The sequence below is a fragment of the Apus apus genome, chromosome 2 (genome assembly GCF_020740795.1).
Source record: "Apus apus isolate bApuApu2 chromosome 2, bApuApu2.pri.cur, whole genome shotgun sequence".
Classification (NCBI taxonomy): domain Eukaryota; kingdom Metazoa; phylum Chordata; class Aves; order Apodiformes; family Apodidae; genus Apus; species Apus apus.
Genome location: NC_067283.1, coordinates 51,457,378 through 51,473,996, shown reverse-complemented (window position 1 = coordinate 51,473,996; position 16,619 = coordinate 51,457,378). Strand labels below are relative to the sequence as shown.

The window sequence follows — 16,619 nt, the reverse complement described above, 5'->3', positions numbered from 1 at the left end:
TCCATGTTATTGGTGATGAGGTTTGGCAAAGCCATGAAGTAAATCAGGCTAAAGGCTTGTCAGAAAGGTAAAGATATAGTGGCCTAACTCAAGGGCTCCTGTGCCTAATAATGCTGACTAGTGAGCTTGTTGCTTTCAAGTGACCAACTAGTTCTTCCACAGATCACTGTCAGGAGCTGCTAAAAGGATTTTTTATGAGGCAATTAAAAATAAAACATTTTCCTTTTCAGCTAAAATATTAATCACCAAAGACCTCAGGTTAGGATACTATGTAAAGAATGGATATGAAATCCAGCATCAATACATATTACCAGTAGCAGCATTAGTTAAGCCACGTGTGCACATCCACTTGAAGCAGAACTTGACATTTATATGTGCCCATTTAGATAAAAACCTTTATGCAAAACAGTCACTGCAAGTGGGTACAAAGCACACTTAAAAGTCAAATAGTCAGAATTATAATGGTCTACTTTCTATATTTGTTTTAGGTGAAATGTAAGACATGTTTTATTTATTTCCCCACAAGTTTCTCTTGCATATAGGATAAGGACCTAGTAGGTCCTTAATAGACAAGCAAATACGTATGGTACATGTTGAAATGAAACCCTTAAAACTAGTTAACTGTATTGTCCTCGTTCACTCAACACTCCTGTACAGTGCAACACTGACCATTTAAATGCTCTGCTTGTTTGGTCACCTTTAATTTGTTTGTCCACAAAGAACCATGAAATAGTAAATACTGATTAAAAAAAAAATTAAAAAAAAAAATAAAAAAGGTACAAAAAGCCCCTGGCAAATAAACAGGTTTTGAATTATGTTTTTGTTTTCATTTTCATGTAATGTTTAGAAAGGCTTTCCCTGAATAGCAAGTTTTAATCACAAAGGAAAATTTAATTTGAATAATAATTTGTGGTTTTCTGCACCTTTAGACAGGCCTTTCAGCTGGAGAGGAATGATCTGCTCTAGCATATAGGAGAATTATGCCATATCTCCCATCAGCTCCAAAGCCACATAATACATTAAAATCTAACTCCTTCAATTTACATGAAATACAACAACTCCATTAAATAAGGGTTTGAGTAACAAGCATTCAGCTCAGAGAAGAAATTGCATCACAGTTTCATGAAGGAAAAAAAAAACAAAAACAAAAACAAAAAATCAGTGATACATTCCTCCTTTCTTGTTCCAAACCTGATATAAATTACCCCAGGACTCAAGGACACCTTGGGCAACCATCTAGACACTGGAACCAAGGGGCATTTATACCTAAGTGGTTCTCAACAGATGGCTCTCATTAGTTCCAAAACAACTCCAACAATAGAGATTTGCCAAAATCTAACCTATTATCAAGTTGTAATCACCTGCCATTTTTTTCTCCTCTTAACAGACCAGGGTATTGGACTATGTAAAAAAACCAAATAATAAAATAGTTCCCCTATTTTACAGGTGCAGTAGTCTTCAGAAAACTGCTTTCAGCTATAAACCTTCTCAGCTATAACCAGTAGTTGTCAACATTTGCATTGCTGTATTCTGCATTGTCTGCAACTGGTCCATATATTTCCTCAGCTGCAGTGGCCAAAACTGGACACAGCACTGCTGCCCCCACTGCTGGGCCCTTATTACTGCTGGAAAGACAGGAAGACATCATGAGCATTTGCAGCATAGTTCCCAAGTCATTATCCAATGTATCACTAAAAACCAGCAGTGAATCCTGTCCTTCTCCCCTGAGCTATCATCTGTACCTCTTTCAATCATAACAGTGAGCAATTGATAATCTCTCTCTACAAAAATGTTCTAGCTATTTTTGCACCACTCTAAGTCTGACTCATTACTTTAGGGGACCTCCCTTACAGTTTTGTGTTTTTTTTCTTTCTCCCATTGTCCATATCCTCTTAATTATGTACAATTACACCACGTAAGAGTCTAAGGCACAGATGAGACAAAATATCCCTGTCTTTCGGAACTCAGCATAGGTTGTTGAGCTTGAAAAGCAGATTCTTTCAAACTACTAGTGCTTACTTGGAGAATAATTTGATTGAAGAAGAACTTCAAGAAGAAGAGTTCAAAAGAATTTTTATTCTTTCACTAAGAAGTCTGGCTGTTACCTTTGGTGGCTTGTGCTTTCCATTTCTCCCGGTTCTGCTGAACCACCTCAGTCCAGGTGGCTTTAAAACATTTGAAGTCCACAGTGAGTATGGAGCAGTTGAGTGAGGCACTTCCTTCGGACCCAGTGCTCTTGACACTTGATCTTTTAACTTCGGAGGGACTGATGCTATTCAAACTGGGATACAAGATCACAAAACACAGAAGAAATCAGTATCCCATGCACCCAAATACAGCTAAGAAGAAATAATAACCGTAAGTCTAGGTAACTTAACAGAGTCAACCTGGAAAAACAAAAGCTAAGCTTGAGTCCCTCATCCTCCTCTTCCTCCTTTGCACTGCAGGGCAACTGATGTTAAAGCACGCAGCACAACCTAAGCCACTATTTGAAAAAAAATTACAGATTTTTCCTGCTTATTTTTTGATGTCCAGAGTCCCTAAGAATTAGAATAATTCCAAATGTTGCTGTTGCCTTTGCTGTGCATCTTCACTCCCTAAACATGTATTGGAGAGTGTCCTGGTTTGAGCCAGGATGAAACCAATTTTCCTTTTACTGATTTTTATTTTTTCTTTCCTCCTTTAAAGAACTGCCTTTCAACTAGCAGCAAGTTTTCCAGCTAGAGGACTGATAATGCTGGAATGTTTATGTTACTGCAGAGACTTCAAGGTCACTTTGCTCTGCTTGTTGAATCTGCAGCCTCAGATGCTACCAGAGCAGAAGAGCTGTACCTGTAACCCTCCCATAGGGAGGAGTGCACTGGATGGACAGCAAAATTGACCAAAGTATTCCATTCCATGTATCTACATAAGCTCAGTGTAATGTCAGGGATCACGGAAGACAACTTCCTTCTTTTTCTTCTTCCCGTCTCTCCCATTCATGGCCAGTGTCTGGGGAGGACACCATCTATCCATCACTATTGATTCCTAGGCTCGTGCATCCCTGACCCTCATACCTCTCCCCTCAGCTCCTGTCTGCTCTGCTGCTCTCTCCAGCAGCTCTGGGACATTTTGGGACTGCTCACAGCTCAGGAGATGCTGTGGGAGTTGCTGGGGCTGGGGAGAGGCAATAGGGGTTTGCACATTCCTGAACATACTTGTATATAATTGTACATATTTTATTTTTCTCATCAGTAATTAATTAAAGCTGTCTAGTTTAATTTTCAATCCAGAAAGTCTCTCTCTCTCTTCATTTCTCTCCTTTCCTACCTGGGTGGAAGGGGGAGGGTATTGAGAGCATTATTATTGCTGGTTTAATTGCTGATCCTGAGTTAAAAACTGTGACAGAGAGTCAGACAATTTAGAAATCAAATATGTCAAAGGAGCAGGCTCCTAAATTCACCACTGGGAGCCATGAGGCAGAGGACCTCAGCTGAGGCTGGAATCAGGCACTCATTTCACTTACAAATTCTACAGTTGTCTTTCAAAGATGGCAGCAAGCTAGCACAAGATATTAGTGCCTGTTTTTTGTGTAACAGCCCAAGAGTACAGAATTCACCTGGGAGAGGAATTCTGACTTGGTAGCCCTACTCTAGGGAACAGTAACCACGTGGCGTTTGAATCCCAAGCCATGCCTTGTCCATGAAACTACTAGACGAGTAGTTTCTCTAGAACAGCAGAGGTTGAATGAACTCCAGGTGAATTCCAGCAGTACTTCCCAAATTTGCATAAACCTAAATACTGTCACTAATACGTGCTTATTCTTCCCAGTCTTCTTTCATATTTCAGTCCCATTTATAGTTTTAGATATAAAGAAATGAGTGCCTATCGACAACTCCCTCTACCTTCTCTTTGACATCAGCGACTGAGAGATTGAAGTCCACCTGATTGCACAGCTACAACCATTTGTGCTCACTGCCTTTGGAGGCATGGCTCAGGTTCATGCTTCCCTCTTTGCCCTCCTCTGGGCTGAAGTTTCCCCGCAACAAAGTCACGTCACAAGGTGAGCTGCAGCATCAGCAATGTGGATATGGGGCTTAAAGCCACTTGGAAAAAATGCTGAGGTGGGGGAGGACCAGAGCAGTTGGGTGCACTGGCAAGATGAGCAGAGTGAAGGGAGAGGGTAGGTGGTTATTCACCTGGAACGTCTGAACCCGGACATGCCAGAGCGAGAAGCTTCATCGATGAGCGGAGTCACGATCTTCTCAGTCATGTCGGTCAGCACAGTAAAAGTGGGTTCCACAATGAAATCAATGAAACCTGAGCAGAAACACAAGCAGAGTCAAGCAGGCAAGAGGAGGATTTATATGGAGTCACTGCTTCAGTGATCGCAGACAACCACACTGTAAAAGACAGAGTAAAAAAATTGCACCTTAAAAGAGTTCAATACTAGAAAGGGAAAACTGAGTTATACGTTAATCCCTGACCCAAAAGTCTGGATAAAGCATGAAATAAAAGGTACCTACTTAAACACTGGAAAGAAATAGCAGCATATTGGAACATAAACAGATGCATCAGAACTTGTTTTATAAGAGGAGTGTGATATTTAAGCCAAATTCCTAGCAGATTTGGATAAACCCCAGTTTTAAAGATTAACTCTCTAAAAGCAGAAAATTAATATAACAGTAGCAATACTGGTAAACATTGCTGGTGTGGGGTTACACTCAAACCTCTCTTACTGCATATCCATGGGTTGCTGTGAATATTCTGAGCTTGTTCTTGTTGATAATAAAATAGATTTAGGTGCCTTCCCCCCATTTTTTAATATAAGGGGAAAAAAAGAGCTGAATAATTTCAACTGCAGCATACAGTCTGGCAGAGATTAATATGTCTCTGATCTGAATTTTAGGAAGGGCAGACTGAAGAGCCCTGTGGCCATTAGCTCATGAGATGAAGGAAAATCCATGTTGTATTGATATAATGTGAGACTGAGAAGCTTTCAGTATCTTTTAGTTTCCCCTAAATTCTCTCCTGGGACAAGGGCTGTTCCTCAAGTTTAGCACTTCACTTAGCAAATTTCTTAGTGCTGCAGAAAAAAAATTATGTCCTTAATCCCTCCTAAGGCACACTGGGATTCAGGTCTTTCCATGCTGTTACAATTTTTAAATATTTGGTAATGATCAACTATTAATTTTATTTTAATAATATTATCATTCTCTGACTGGGTCATGATATTTTTCTATGATAGACACTAGTGATTCTAGGTGATAACAGAACAAGAAAAAGAGAAGAGGCCACATGGGCTAGGCACCTGAATTTGCAGATGCTTTGATCTACTTCTTGAGTGCAAAGCAGTTGAGCATCCTTCTAGTTCCATTTCCCTCCCTGATTTTGCTGAAGTCCAAAATGGATAGGTAATTAAGTGTATTTTTATACCTAGCCAAATAAAAAAATATTACTTGCAAGTTCATAGAATTTCATACTAACATTCTGTAAATCTGAAGAAAATATGCAGTACTATCTGAACATCTGAGCCATGTGCCTCCATAACTCTATTAAAATTTAGGGGAAAAGAAATTTCCTTCCTCCCAGGGAGTAATCAGAAATGTATGCAGTATAAAGCCATGACAGGAAATTGTGTGCTAGATCACAGCCCAGATAATCCCAGCAAACTTCATACAATTTTTTAAAACACTGAAAATTGTACAGAGAACAGTGTTAAGTGGGCCACAGGAAACCTGAGGATAATGAAAACTTTATTTACATCTAAATTGGAAAGATACAGATTCTGTGGAAAAGAAATTGGCTGGATGGTCATACTCAAAGATTTGTGGTCAATAACTTGATGTCCAAATGCAGACCACTGACAAGCAAAGTTCCTCAAGGGTTGATACTGGGACCAGTGCTGGTTAGCATCTTTGTCAATGACACGGACAGTGGAATTGAGTGCACCCTCAGCAAGTTTGCTGATGACAGCTAGCTGTGTGGTGTGATCAACATGCTGGAGGGAGGGGATGCCATCCAGAGGGACCTTGACAGGCTTGAGAGATGGGCCTATGCCAACCTTTTGAAGTTCAGTAAGGCCAAGAGTAAGGTCCTGCAGCTGGATCGCAGCAATCCCATGCACAGGTTGGGCAGAAAATGGATTGAGAACAGCCCTGAGGAAGAGGACTTGGGGGTGCTGGTTGATGAGAAGCTTAAAATGAACTGGCAATGTGTGCTTTGAGCTCAGAAAGTTAACCATAATGTGGGCTGCATAAAAAGAAGCATGGCCAGAAGTTCCAGGGAGGTGAATCTCCCACACTACTCCACTCTCATGAGACCCTACCCAAAGTACTGCATCCAGTTCTGGAGCCCCAAACAAAAGAACGACATGGACTTGCTGGAGCAAGCCTAGGAGAGGGCCACAAAGATGATCAGAGGGCTGGAGCACCTCTCCTATGAGGACAGGCTGAGAGAGTTGGGGCTGTTCAGCCTGGAGAAGAGAAGGCTCCAGGAAGACCTTGCAGTGGCCTTCCAGTGCCTGAAGGGGCTACAGGAAAGCTGGGGAGGGGCTCTTTACAAGGGCTTGTAGCGACAAGACAAGGGGTAATAGCTTTAAACTGGAAGAAGGGAGATTTAGGTTAGACATTAGGAAGTTGTGGATGTCCCCTCCCTGAAAATGTTCAAGGCCAGGTTGGGTGGGGCTTTGAGAAACCTAGTCTAGTGAGAGGTGTCCCTGCCCACTGCAGAGGGGTTGGAACTAGATGATCTTTATGGTCCCTTCCAGCACAATCCATTCTATTGTTCTATGATACATGTGTTTGTCTGCCTGTCTATATATATCTTTTATTCCTATTCACTCAAAAAGTATTTTACCCAAACCACTGTGCCTTGTCACTTCTGCTTGGCAAGTAACACCACTAACAACCTTGAGACATGCAAATCTCTCATATCAGATGTACGACTGCATCACTAACTTCAGCAGCAGGGTGGTGGGATCTGCTTCCTGAGATATTCAACATTTGCACAAAACCCACAAGGTTTAACTGGAAGTTTTCCCTGGGAGAAATCTTGCATCTTATCAGCAGACACAGGCAGAGGTGGCACAAAGGACCACAGGTGAACAAACTCAAAGACCCAGGAGAATTTTTATTTGGTAAGTGGTATTTGTCCCTCTACTCCCTATACCAATAATAAGCTATAATAAAGTTGGGAAACTTAATCTTATATTGCATAAACAAAACTTAGACTTTATTGGTAATTATGTACCTTAAGCCACATTCCCAAGTGCCTCCCTCGCCTCAGTGTTCTCTCTCTTCTTCCCTTAAGACACTGTGATTTAAATACAGTGATATAGTTTGCTAATTAAAACCCCTGAATATCAAATAATGAACCTGGGTTTTAAAATCTATTAATGCCAATGACCATTTAATCATCCTTTTTCCTTTTTGATAGAATGAGTGTAGTAAAAATTATGTACCCCAGTGACTAAGATGACTTCACCAATTAACACTGCATGCTGAGGGTTGATTCCAGACATGTGCTTAGTGTTCATTCATTCCACCTGAGAATGACACCCCCCCAAAAAAAAAAAGAAAAGAGAAAGAAAAATGAATCATCAGCATGCACCCATCAGCCTTTAGCCAATGTTTTCTGAAGCTGTGAAGCTGTAATTTTCTTTCTTGCCAGCCAAAGGACAAAAATAAAAGGATGCTGCTACATTTATGAGCTGCAAAAAAGGATAACAACAACAAAGGCTGATCTCCAATCAAACGAGCTTCCTACAGCCTGAAAAAGACAGAGAAGCTTTAACTCCTGATATTCTTGTTGGGAAATACAATCTTAACCTGGTTTTCTTGTTTCCCCCACTCTGATAAGCAGCCTGACTTCTGGACATGAATCTTTCCTGATTTCTGAACTTCACTGTCATACAGAAATATTTACCACACTCATTCTGTTGAAGAAGAAAAAGGATGCTAACTTGGTCATTAGCATTAACATTAATAGGTTTTAAAATGCAGGTTCATTATTTAATATTCAGAGTTTTTAATTATCTGTTTAAACTGAACAGTTTCTTCACAAACTGAAGCAACAGGAGAGAGAGACATTCTTTAGAGGAAGTTTTTGCTGTTACAGGAACTTAATTTCTGTGGAAGAAGTCTCTACTCTTCAGTCTGCATTTGTACAAATCTTTTATTAATAAAATGCTTGTCCACTGTTGTTGCATCTGCAGTGACCTGTGAGCAGCAAATCATCATCTACAAACAAGTTGAGCCACCAGAATGGGATTTCTAGGCTCTGTCCCTGACAGAACCAAGAGCACAATTGTAACTCACAAAGGACAAAGGGTTTTCTTTGTGGGAACTGATGGCTCCTTGTTGCAGGTATTAGTACCATTTGGAATTCAATAGGAACTTACTTTTGCAAAGAAATGTAGTAATTAACAAATTGCTCCCTGGAATAAATGGTAAATAAATGAATGGGAACAGACTATTTGTCTGAGAATGTAGCCTACAACTTTGAAAGCCTTACATCAGCAGACAGTCAGAAAATATAAGAGGTTTTGATTTAACAAAGAAGACGTTGCAGAAAGGCATTGCCAATAAGTGCAGCAGACTCAAAAATGGAAATTTTATAATGACAGAAGGCAAGATTTATAGAGTACCCTATTAATGTAAATGGATTACTAAACTGCAGAAATCTAATAGGACAAACAGTATATAACTAAATAAGGCTGTCTTTGTATACTGATGAGTGCCTCTTTTATAAAGTGGAATTTTGTTGGTGATGCTTGAATTCATCACTAATTTTGCACTAATTTGACACAAGGGACAGCAGTGCAGAAGTGTCTTGGCTCTCCTAGACTTTCTGAGCAAATAAGCACAAGAGTGGAGGACAAGGAAAACTGGTTTCCAAGTACACACAACCCTACACAGAGGGACCCCGTGAGAAGCACAACTCCTCTTCCCTGTAAGGAGTGAGGGACATATCTGAAAGCTGATAGAAGGAACATGAAAGAGAAGTCTCCACACCAGCCAGAAAGAGAGAGAGAGTTGATCTTCTCCCACAGCACATCAGTAGGTGTAGTCTGCTCAGGAGTCCTCAACATGAGTTTTAGCTGAGACTGCAGCACTTTGAGTTTTCTGCTGCTGCTTTCCCCCACTGAGCTGTTGGCAGAACACACATGTCCTCAGAAGTTGCACTGCACTGGACACACATTCCCACTCTTCTGGTTTACTGTCGCAGAGAAGAGAATGCTGCAAGTCTGGCAACCAGGTCAGGCTTGTAGCCTGGCTTTTCAGGCTTGTAGCCCAGCTTTTCAGGCTCACATTCTTAGCTGAATTGTCTAAACTTCCCAAGTGAGAAAAATCTGGGGTGGGGTCCCTCAGAGAATGGCTTGTCCAACAGGAACAATGAAATAATTTTAAATAGAAATGGCTCTTAGACACAGATATGAATCTGAACTTTCCTAGTTGAGGGATATCTTTGTCTTCTTCTTTGAGAGAAATTCCATACTTACATTTTTTGTTTAATACATTGTCTCTCTTTCTGCTTTTGGCCTCAGTTCCCTCATTTTTAGGATCCGTGTTATCTTTATTTTGTTAAAAATCTACCCACAAATCTACCTTTTCAGTTTTACTTCACTTAGCCCTTCTTGTTTCTCACCAAATACCAGGCTTGATGCCTCACTCTTCTACTTTTTCAGCTGGACAAAGTGCTGTATTTCTGAGTGGGTGGAACTATGGATTTGCTATTTGCTTGGCTTCAGTGAAAAATGCTTGCTGGCTTGAAGAACTGGGAGGGAAAGGGTGGGAGGAATAAGCAGGAAAACATACAATAGGTTTTGCCCAGGTCACTGAAGGGACTCACATTACATTTTAATATTCACCCATGATACACCAATGACACGTTGCTGTCTGTGCCTTGGAAAAGCATGGAGTAGTGTCATAGCCAGGTACTGTGGTCATCTCTGCAGATACATCAGAGGTAACTTCGTTACTGCATGGAACCACAACCATAAATTTAATGGCTCCTCAGCTTTGAATTGTTGATCTGGGGAAAGTGACACCATTGTGCTTTATTTCCTCTCTTTAATATAGTTCCAAATTATGAGAGATCACCAAGATCTTAGCCCCACAGGGAGGAGTAAGATGTGCTTTTAAGATGTTACTTTGCACACACCAAAAGGGACATACCTATTTGAGACTGAGCAACCATAGTCGACTTGCGATCACACAGTGGAGAGAAGGGAAGCCCTAGTTCTGCTTCTTTGTCACCCTGGAGAAACAAAATTGAGAAAAAATTTGAAAAAGACAGGACACTGATATCTTCAGTCATGACTGTAAAAGCCTCTCATTTTACTTTCTTTACTAAGTTTTGAATTTGTTTCTTGTTGGGTTTTTGTTGTGTTGTTTGTTTGTTTTTTTAAAATACAAATTGTGGAGAATTTTTGTCTGGTTGAAAAAGTTGTAGTCCAAGCAGAACTTAGTGAACTTAATTTGGTTCCAGTGAATCATTCCTCAGGGCTTTTCCTGCCTGCTTGGTACTGCTATGCACCAACTAAAAATCCACTTGAGCACAAGAGTGCTTTTCACTGAAGTTCTCAGAGAACCCAGCAGGAGCAAATATTTCAAGAGGAAATACCAGTGTCCTGACTGATTTTTCAGGGTTTGCACTTCTTTGCATGTCTTTTTTAGTCTTTCAGATAAGGAATTCACAGGTCATGGCTGGCCAGACACTTCTTTCATCCAAAGAAAACACTGACATTGTCGACATTTTACGTGGGTGCTTAAGTACAAAAGTCCAAACACTCTTTTCAGCCCTCAGAACTGAAAGTCCTTTTCTAACATGATGCAGAAGATCAAGTGTTATAACTCCATTTTTTTCCTCAGTTTTTCAAGCTGCATATTCTCAAAAAGCTCTTTAACTTGGTTCAGTCACACTACAACACATTGCTTTATGTGGAGAAGAGGCATAGGACAACATAGCTGCAATTTGCCCCACTGAGCATTCGTAATACCTGTTAACTACACTATAGAATCAACTCCTTAAACAGCAGCTCTCTTTAGATGTGCTGAACTTCTTGCCAGTGTTCTTACTAGTATCAAATGGAAGCTAAAATAGCCAGTAAATTCATCAGAGAAAAACTTACTCCAAGGAGTATGAATTCTTTTTGTTAATACAGCATTCGTGAAGTGGGGGCACAAGTCCTGTTAGAGTTTTTGGGTGGAACAACAAGTAATAGTATTCTTCTATTGCAGAACAATTCTGCTTTATATTAGGAGTGTGATATAAAAATATTACCAAGTAACATTTCTTTCCTGTGTCTGCTAAATCTCTCAGGAAAAATACCTCTCAGTGCCAGTTCTTACCTAATCATCCTTCTTGTCTTACTCCTTGTACCTCTTAAAATCCTCAGTGGCTAATTCTACTCAGGAAAGAACCTCTAACTGCCTCTCCAACTGTTCAGAAAGATAGTTGACTTATTTTAAGCTGTTTGGGCAGCTCCCCCATAGCTAGCTAAAGTGCATCAGTAAAACAGATTAACTCACGCAAGACATTTGCTTTAAGAGGTGTCCACCATAGCTGCTGAATGTAAAATATCAGTATTGTTCTCAGAAGTATCATCCACCCCTACAGCATGGATACTTGGTGTGGGAAGACCTGTGTCACAGCACAAAGTAGTTGGAAACCAATAGGGCTGGGGATCTGTGCTGATATGGATTGTCAGGCTTTTCGACTCTGCAGAGTGTGTAACAGAAAGGACAGGAGAGGGCCTGCAGGTGAAGGGCGTGAGAAAATAAATACCTGATCTGAGGTAGCATTACCATGGTTGCCTCTGGCTAGTAGTACTACTCAGCTTGTGAGAAGTGTGCTGCTCTTCTGCTGTCAGGTAGGGATGTATTTAGTGATCCAGGAATAAATAGGTTCACTCAAGACAAGTCTATGCTTCAAGGTAAGCTTAAAGGCTCTCCTAAAGAGAGATTTAATACTGCATCTGAATTTGGAACTAGATTACAAGCTTTATATAATGTTTTATCTAAAGTGGAGACATCTGTCGTTCAAAACTGAAACAGGATTTGTTGGCTGAAATTAAATTATTCTTAGGGAAACAAAATTAGTGATTTTGTCTTCATTACTTGTAAAAACAGATCAAAACTTGGGCTTTTTGTGGTCTCATATCTAGCTAGTCTTAATTTCTTCAGCAGTCTTTCGGGGACCCAGCTGTAGTGTGTTTTAACACATCCGGGATAATTTTGAGATAGAAAAGCATAAAAATGCACAGTTTTCCCTAAAATGTATGTGAAAATCATCCTACTTGCATTAGCCTCCTGTGTGGCAACACAGAGACGGATGCAGGTATGATCAACCTGTTTCCATTTAGTAAACCCATTCTTGGTTTCGAAAAACAAATGAAAGAATTAATTTCAGAGGAAATTCTTGCTATGTCCTTATTAAGAAGGGATTTGCAGAGTGCCTTTAAAAACAGATGCAGTTTAAAAAAATTGTTAGAACTTTAAAAAAAATGTAGTATATTTTTCTTTCATGCATTCAGATTTAATATAAAACATTAAGTTATTGAACTGTGGAGGGAAATAAAGCATTTAGTGTTCCGCTTAGTTTAGTAATTCATATTGTTGAAAAGTATCTTAAACACTCCTAAGTGCTCTGTTTATTTTTACTTTTTTTTAAGGCCGCTCTTTAAATGCTTTTAATTAGTCACTTGGGGAGCTTATAGCTATCACACAGAGCTTAATGATTTGTCTAGATTTGTGGGTTTGTCAGCAGGCAGTCCACTGTGAGCCATAAACTTGATCAGTTCACTTCATCTAAAGTAAAGATAATGCATTTTTCATATTTACCCAACACTGTAAGTACAGTTCTGTAAAGTAAAGCTACCTAAATCTGTTCTGTATGATTCCACAGCTAAGTAGAATACCACATCTTCTATACTTTGCTAATTTGAAATACATACTAGCTTTCCAAATCAGAATTTCTACTATGTAGATAGCATCTATATCTGTAGGCAGCATATCAGACATTCATTTCCCAAGAGGCATAACAGTCAGTGCTACTGATGCCAGAAGAGAAATCTTAATATAATTTAGGAGGTTCTTAAAAAAAGGAAAGGATCTGTGTTCATCTTTTCCTACTTACTTGCCCAGTCCTAGACCTTGCTTCTGTGCTGCAGAAATGCAGGGGAACTTCCCTAGCTTTACCTGTCTGAAGAACTCCTCTAGCAGAGACATGGTCCAGCGATGATGGAGATCCCAGGCCTTGGCTGGATGACTGATATCTGCTGTATGCAACAACAGGGATAAGGCTTTCGGCTTGTCAATTCTGGAAACCAAAAAGATCAAACAAATTAATTGTCTCCTCTTACAGTAGAGAATGACAAAAATCTCACCTAAGCAGGGAAATGAAGTAATTAGAATCTTTGGCCAGGATATTAATGGAATGATTTCCGTGTTCATAAAATCAGACTATTATGAAAGATTGTTTAATTTATCCAAAATAGACTGCTTCTGTTGTAAGAGATTAAGAAGTGCAAAAACGAAGTGTTCAGCCTTGCTAAGCTTCTTTCCAAGCTTGTTTGTCAGCACAAGCAGGCTTGAAGAGCTGCTGTGTTCCCCACTTCAGCTGTGCTGCATTTTATGTAGCTCAAAAGAGAAGCTGGTCCCTACAGTCTTACTGCAGTAAACAGTTCCGATGAGATCTCAGGAGCACTGATAATCTGCACAGTAACTGATAAATGTTTCATTGTTGTGTGGTCAGAAGGTGATCCTTGCATTTGATTCCATAGGAAAAAAAAAAGTTGGCAATTTCTTAAAATCATAACCACAGAGGCTAGTGACTAAATCATGCTTTTTTTGGGATGGATAGTCTTGATTTTTAATTCCAGGTTTTTACTGTCTGAAATAGCTGGAAGAGTTGCATCTTCTGAGAGGACCAAATATTACAGCTTCCAGTGGCATACTGGGAAGATGAAAAAGCCTTCCTCGTGGTGGTCCATCTGTGATGTTCTAGTCTTTCCCTCAGTGGATCTCAAGCTGTTTTCATCTGTCCTCTGGTTACGGAGCAGACCGATTGCAGAGGTGGCAGCTGATACTATCGGCAGAAGGGCAATGCGTAAGTTGTGTTCTGCAGATCTTATGACTTTGAGTCATACTCAAACTGTAGAGGTCACTCAGCTGGATCACGTCTTAATGTTACCCTGGTACTCAAAGGGAAATGCCCAGGGAGGCTTATCCCAACATGGTGACCTTTGCAAGCTTTGGTCTACCAGAACACAACAGAGATGTGCGTATGAGAGGGGTTGTCAGTCCACTCCTAAGTGAATTCATCCAAAATTCACCAGAAGAAAGAGAATTGCTGTGGATATCAGAGAGAGCGAGGGCCCCTGGAGAGGTGCTTTTGAAGTCAAACACAATGGCAAAGCACCAGCTGAAAAGCAAGCCCCTCACTGCACAGTGTTATGAAATGACTCACCCTTCTGGCTGCTGCAAAGCATTCTTCATGGCTTTGATTTGCTGGAAGTGACAGGACATATCAGTGGCCAACACCATCTCAATCACTAGAGCTCTGAATTCTCTTTTGGATGGCGTCATGATGAGAAGAGCAAGGAAAGAGAAACATAAAACCCAGTATGAGACACAGTCCAGTTTCTCTTGTCTATCTGTAAATTATTGTCAGTACTTCTGCCTTTGTATGTCACTCTTTCAATTATCTCTCTTTCAGAGATGGGGAAAAGGATGAAGGATTTTCTAAATGAACACACAATTCAGAGGGCTGCAATTTAAGTCAGGTGGCTAATCCTTGCTAATAGAAAACCTAGATGGTTTTTGAAAAGCACTTCAGTATTAGCACTCCTTTTTCAATTAAGCACAAACTCCTTAAATTGATTTCTTTTCTAGGACATTCTTAGGTGGAAGTAAAAAGCCTATGTAAAGTCTCAGCATGAATCAGGTGAACTTTTGAACCTGAACCTCTATCCAATTGACTAAAACTGGTCAATACCTATGTTGAAAGATTAGTCATATTATTAAAGTGAAAACAGCATGTTACAAAACATCCCCAAGTACACGTGATGCATATATGCAGTCAAGACCTTTGAGATCCTATACTACTTCCCTGATATTATTCATTCAAACTATTCCTGTATGAATTTTTGTTAACCAAGGAAAAACAGCCCGAGGTTACCATACCAGCCCTGGATTTGGGAGATTGAGAAACCTGTCAGCTTTCATTTAAAAAGAAAAGTTACCATTCTTCTTTTCATGAATGTTTCATGAAGAACATGTCCTATTTTGAGCATGCTTCCTTTGCGTCTGGTGGCAGTGTTCAAGTTCCAGGTCCAGGCCACCACTGTGTAGAGATCCAAAGCTGCTGTGCTAACACCATCCCATGGGTGGCACTTGTCAGGACTTCTGAACACGTTAAAATGTCATCAGCCTCACTCTTCCCCCAGTATACCCACCTCCTCCTCCCCACCCTTAACTACAGTCACTTGTCTAGACAACAGCATTCAAGTTGGCAATGATATGGGGATTAAAAAAAAAATCTTTAAAATTATTTTGGATCTTTTTTTTTTTTTGTTCACCAGTCCTAATCAGTTCCCTGGTCTGCTTCTTTCCCAGCAGCACAAACCTCTCTGTCAAGGAAAGCAAGAGAGGAAGAAGAGGAGAATCTGAATGCATAGAAACAAACTTTTACAAGAACAGCATGTGATTTTGCTGTGGGAACAATTAGTGCTTGGGATTACTCCTGACAAACAGCAGACACTTTCCTATGTCCTCTGGAGTGCAACTCCATCACAATGGTCTGCATGGGATACATTGTGCATAGCTCGTTGCAGTAGGAAAACAAAAGCAAAGGGCTCAGTTCAGGCAAATGAGTCACTGACTTCAGTGCCAGCACGTACATATGTTCACAAGCACACAAATACCACCTTCCCTTTTAGAGATGTAAATCCACAATAGGCACATTTCTGACCCCTGTACTTATCTCAGAACATCATTTCCCCTGAAACAGTATATATCACTATATATCGAGAAGCTAGCAAGGATGTTTGGGGCTTCTACCACAACTGCCTTCCTAAAGAGGTCTCTGTCTTGTCAGTTGTCCTGCACTGAGGTCCACTCCTTCCCCGGCTGTGACCGTGGCATTCTTGCTGGAGCTGTCATGCTGGCAGTGTGGGCACTCAGCCTGCACTGCTAGGAGCACACAGCTCTTGACTGCTATTTGGATTATTTTTTATTCACATCCTTGTGTCCATAAAGTCACAAATTTTGTTCTTTAGGAAGCTGAGATATACCTAGGAAACAGAGCAGAGCTACCAGCTTCCACAGGCACTGCTCACCTCTGATGCTACTTCCAAACAGAAACTGCCATACTTATCCATCTCAGGAAGTCTCACTGCACATAAGCCGAGTTGAGAACTCCTTGTTATTGTTAGGAAATGCAGAATGACTAACAAATTGAGATTACTATGGTAATGACAGAGCAGCTGGTGGTTCCTAAGTAAAATATTATTAACATTTAAGGTTTCTCACCACAATTTCAAAAGGAGTAACATGGATCTTCAAGAAGGGTTCAGAATTAAGAGACGAAACCCCAAGCAGCTTTACTGACAAAGTCAGTATTGCATTAAAGGTTAC

The 16,619-nt window shown here is 40.3% G+C and overlaps 1 protein-coding gene across 7 annotated transcripts in view; it reads right to left on the bottom strand.

The window, feature by feature from the left end:
• Positions 1-16,619, bottom strand: part of PDE1C (phosphodiesterase 1C) — a 303,096-nt gene that overhangs the window by 38,233 nt on the left and 248,244 nt on the right. For all 7 annotated transcript variants that reach the window (XM_051610091.1, XM_051610093.1, XM_051610096.1 and 4 more), the window contains 5 exons: positions 14,452-14,553; positions 13,182-13,302; positions 10,158-10,239; positions 4,179-4,299; positions 2,106-2,281 (listed from right to left, as the gene is read on the bottom strand). In XM_051610091.1, the coding sequence (XP_051466051.1) occupies positions 2,106-2,281; positions 4,179-4,299; positions 10,158-10,239; positions 13,182-13,302; positions 14,452-14,553 (602 nt within the window). The remainder of the gene's footprint in view (positions 1-2,105; positions 2,282-4,178; positions 4,300-10,157; positions 10,240-13,181; positions 13,303-14,451; positions 14,554-16,619) is intronic.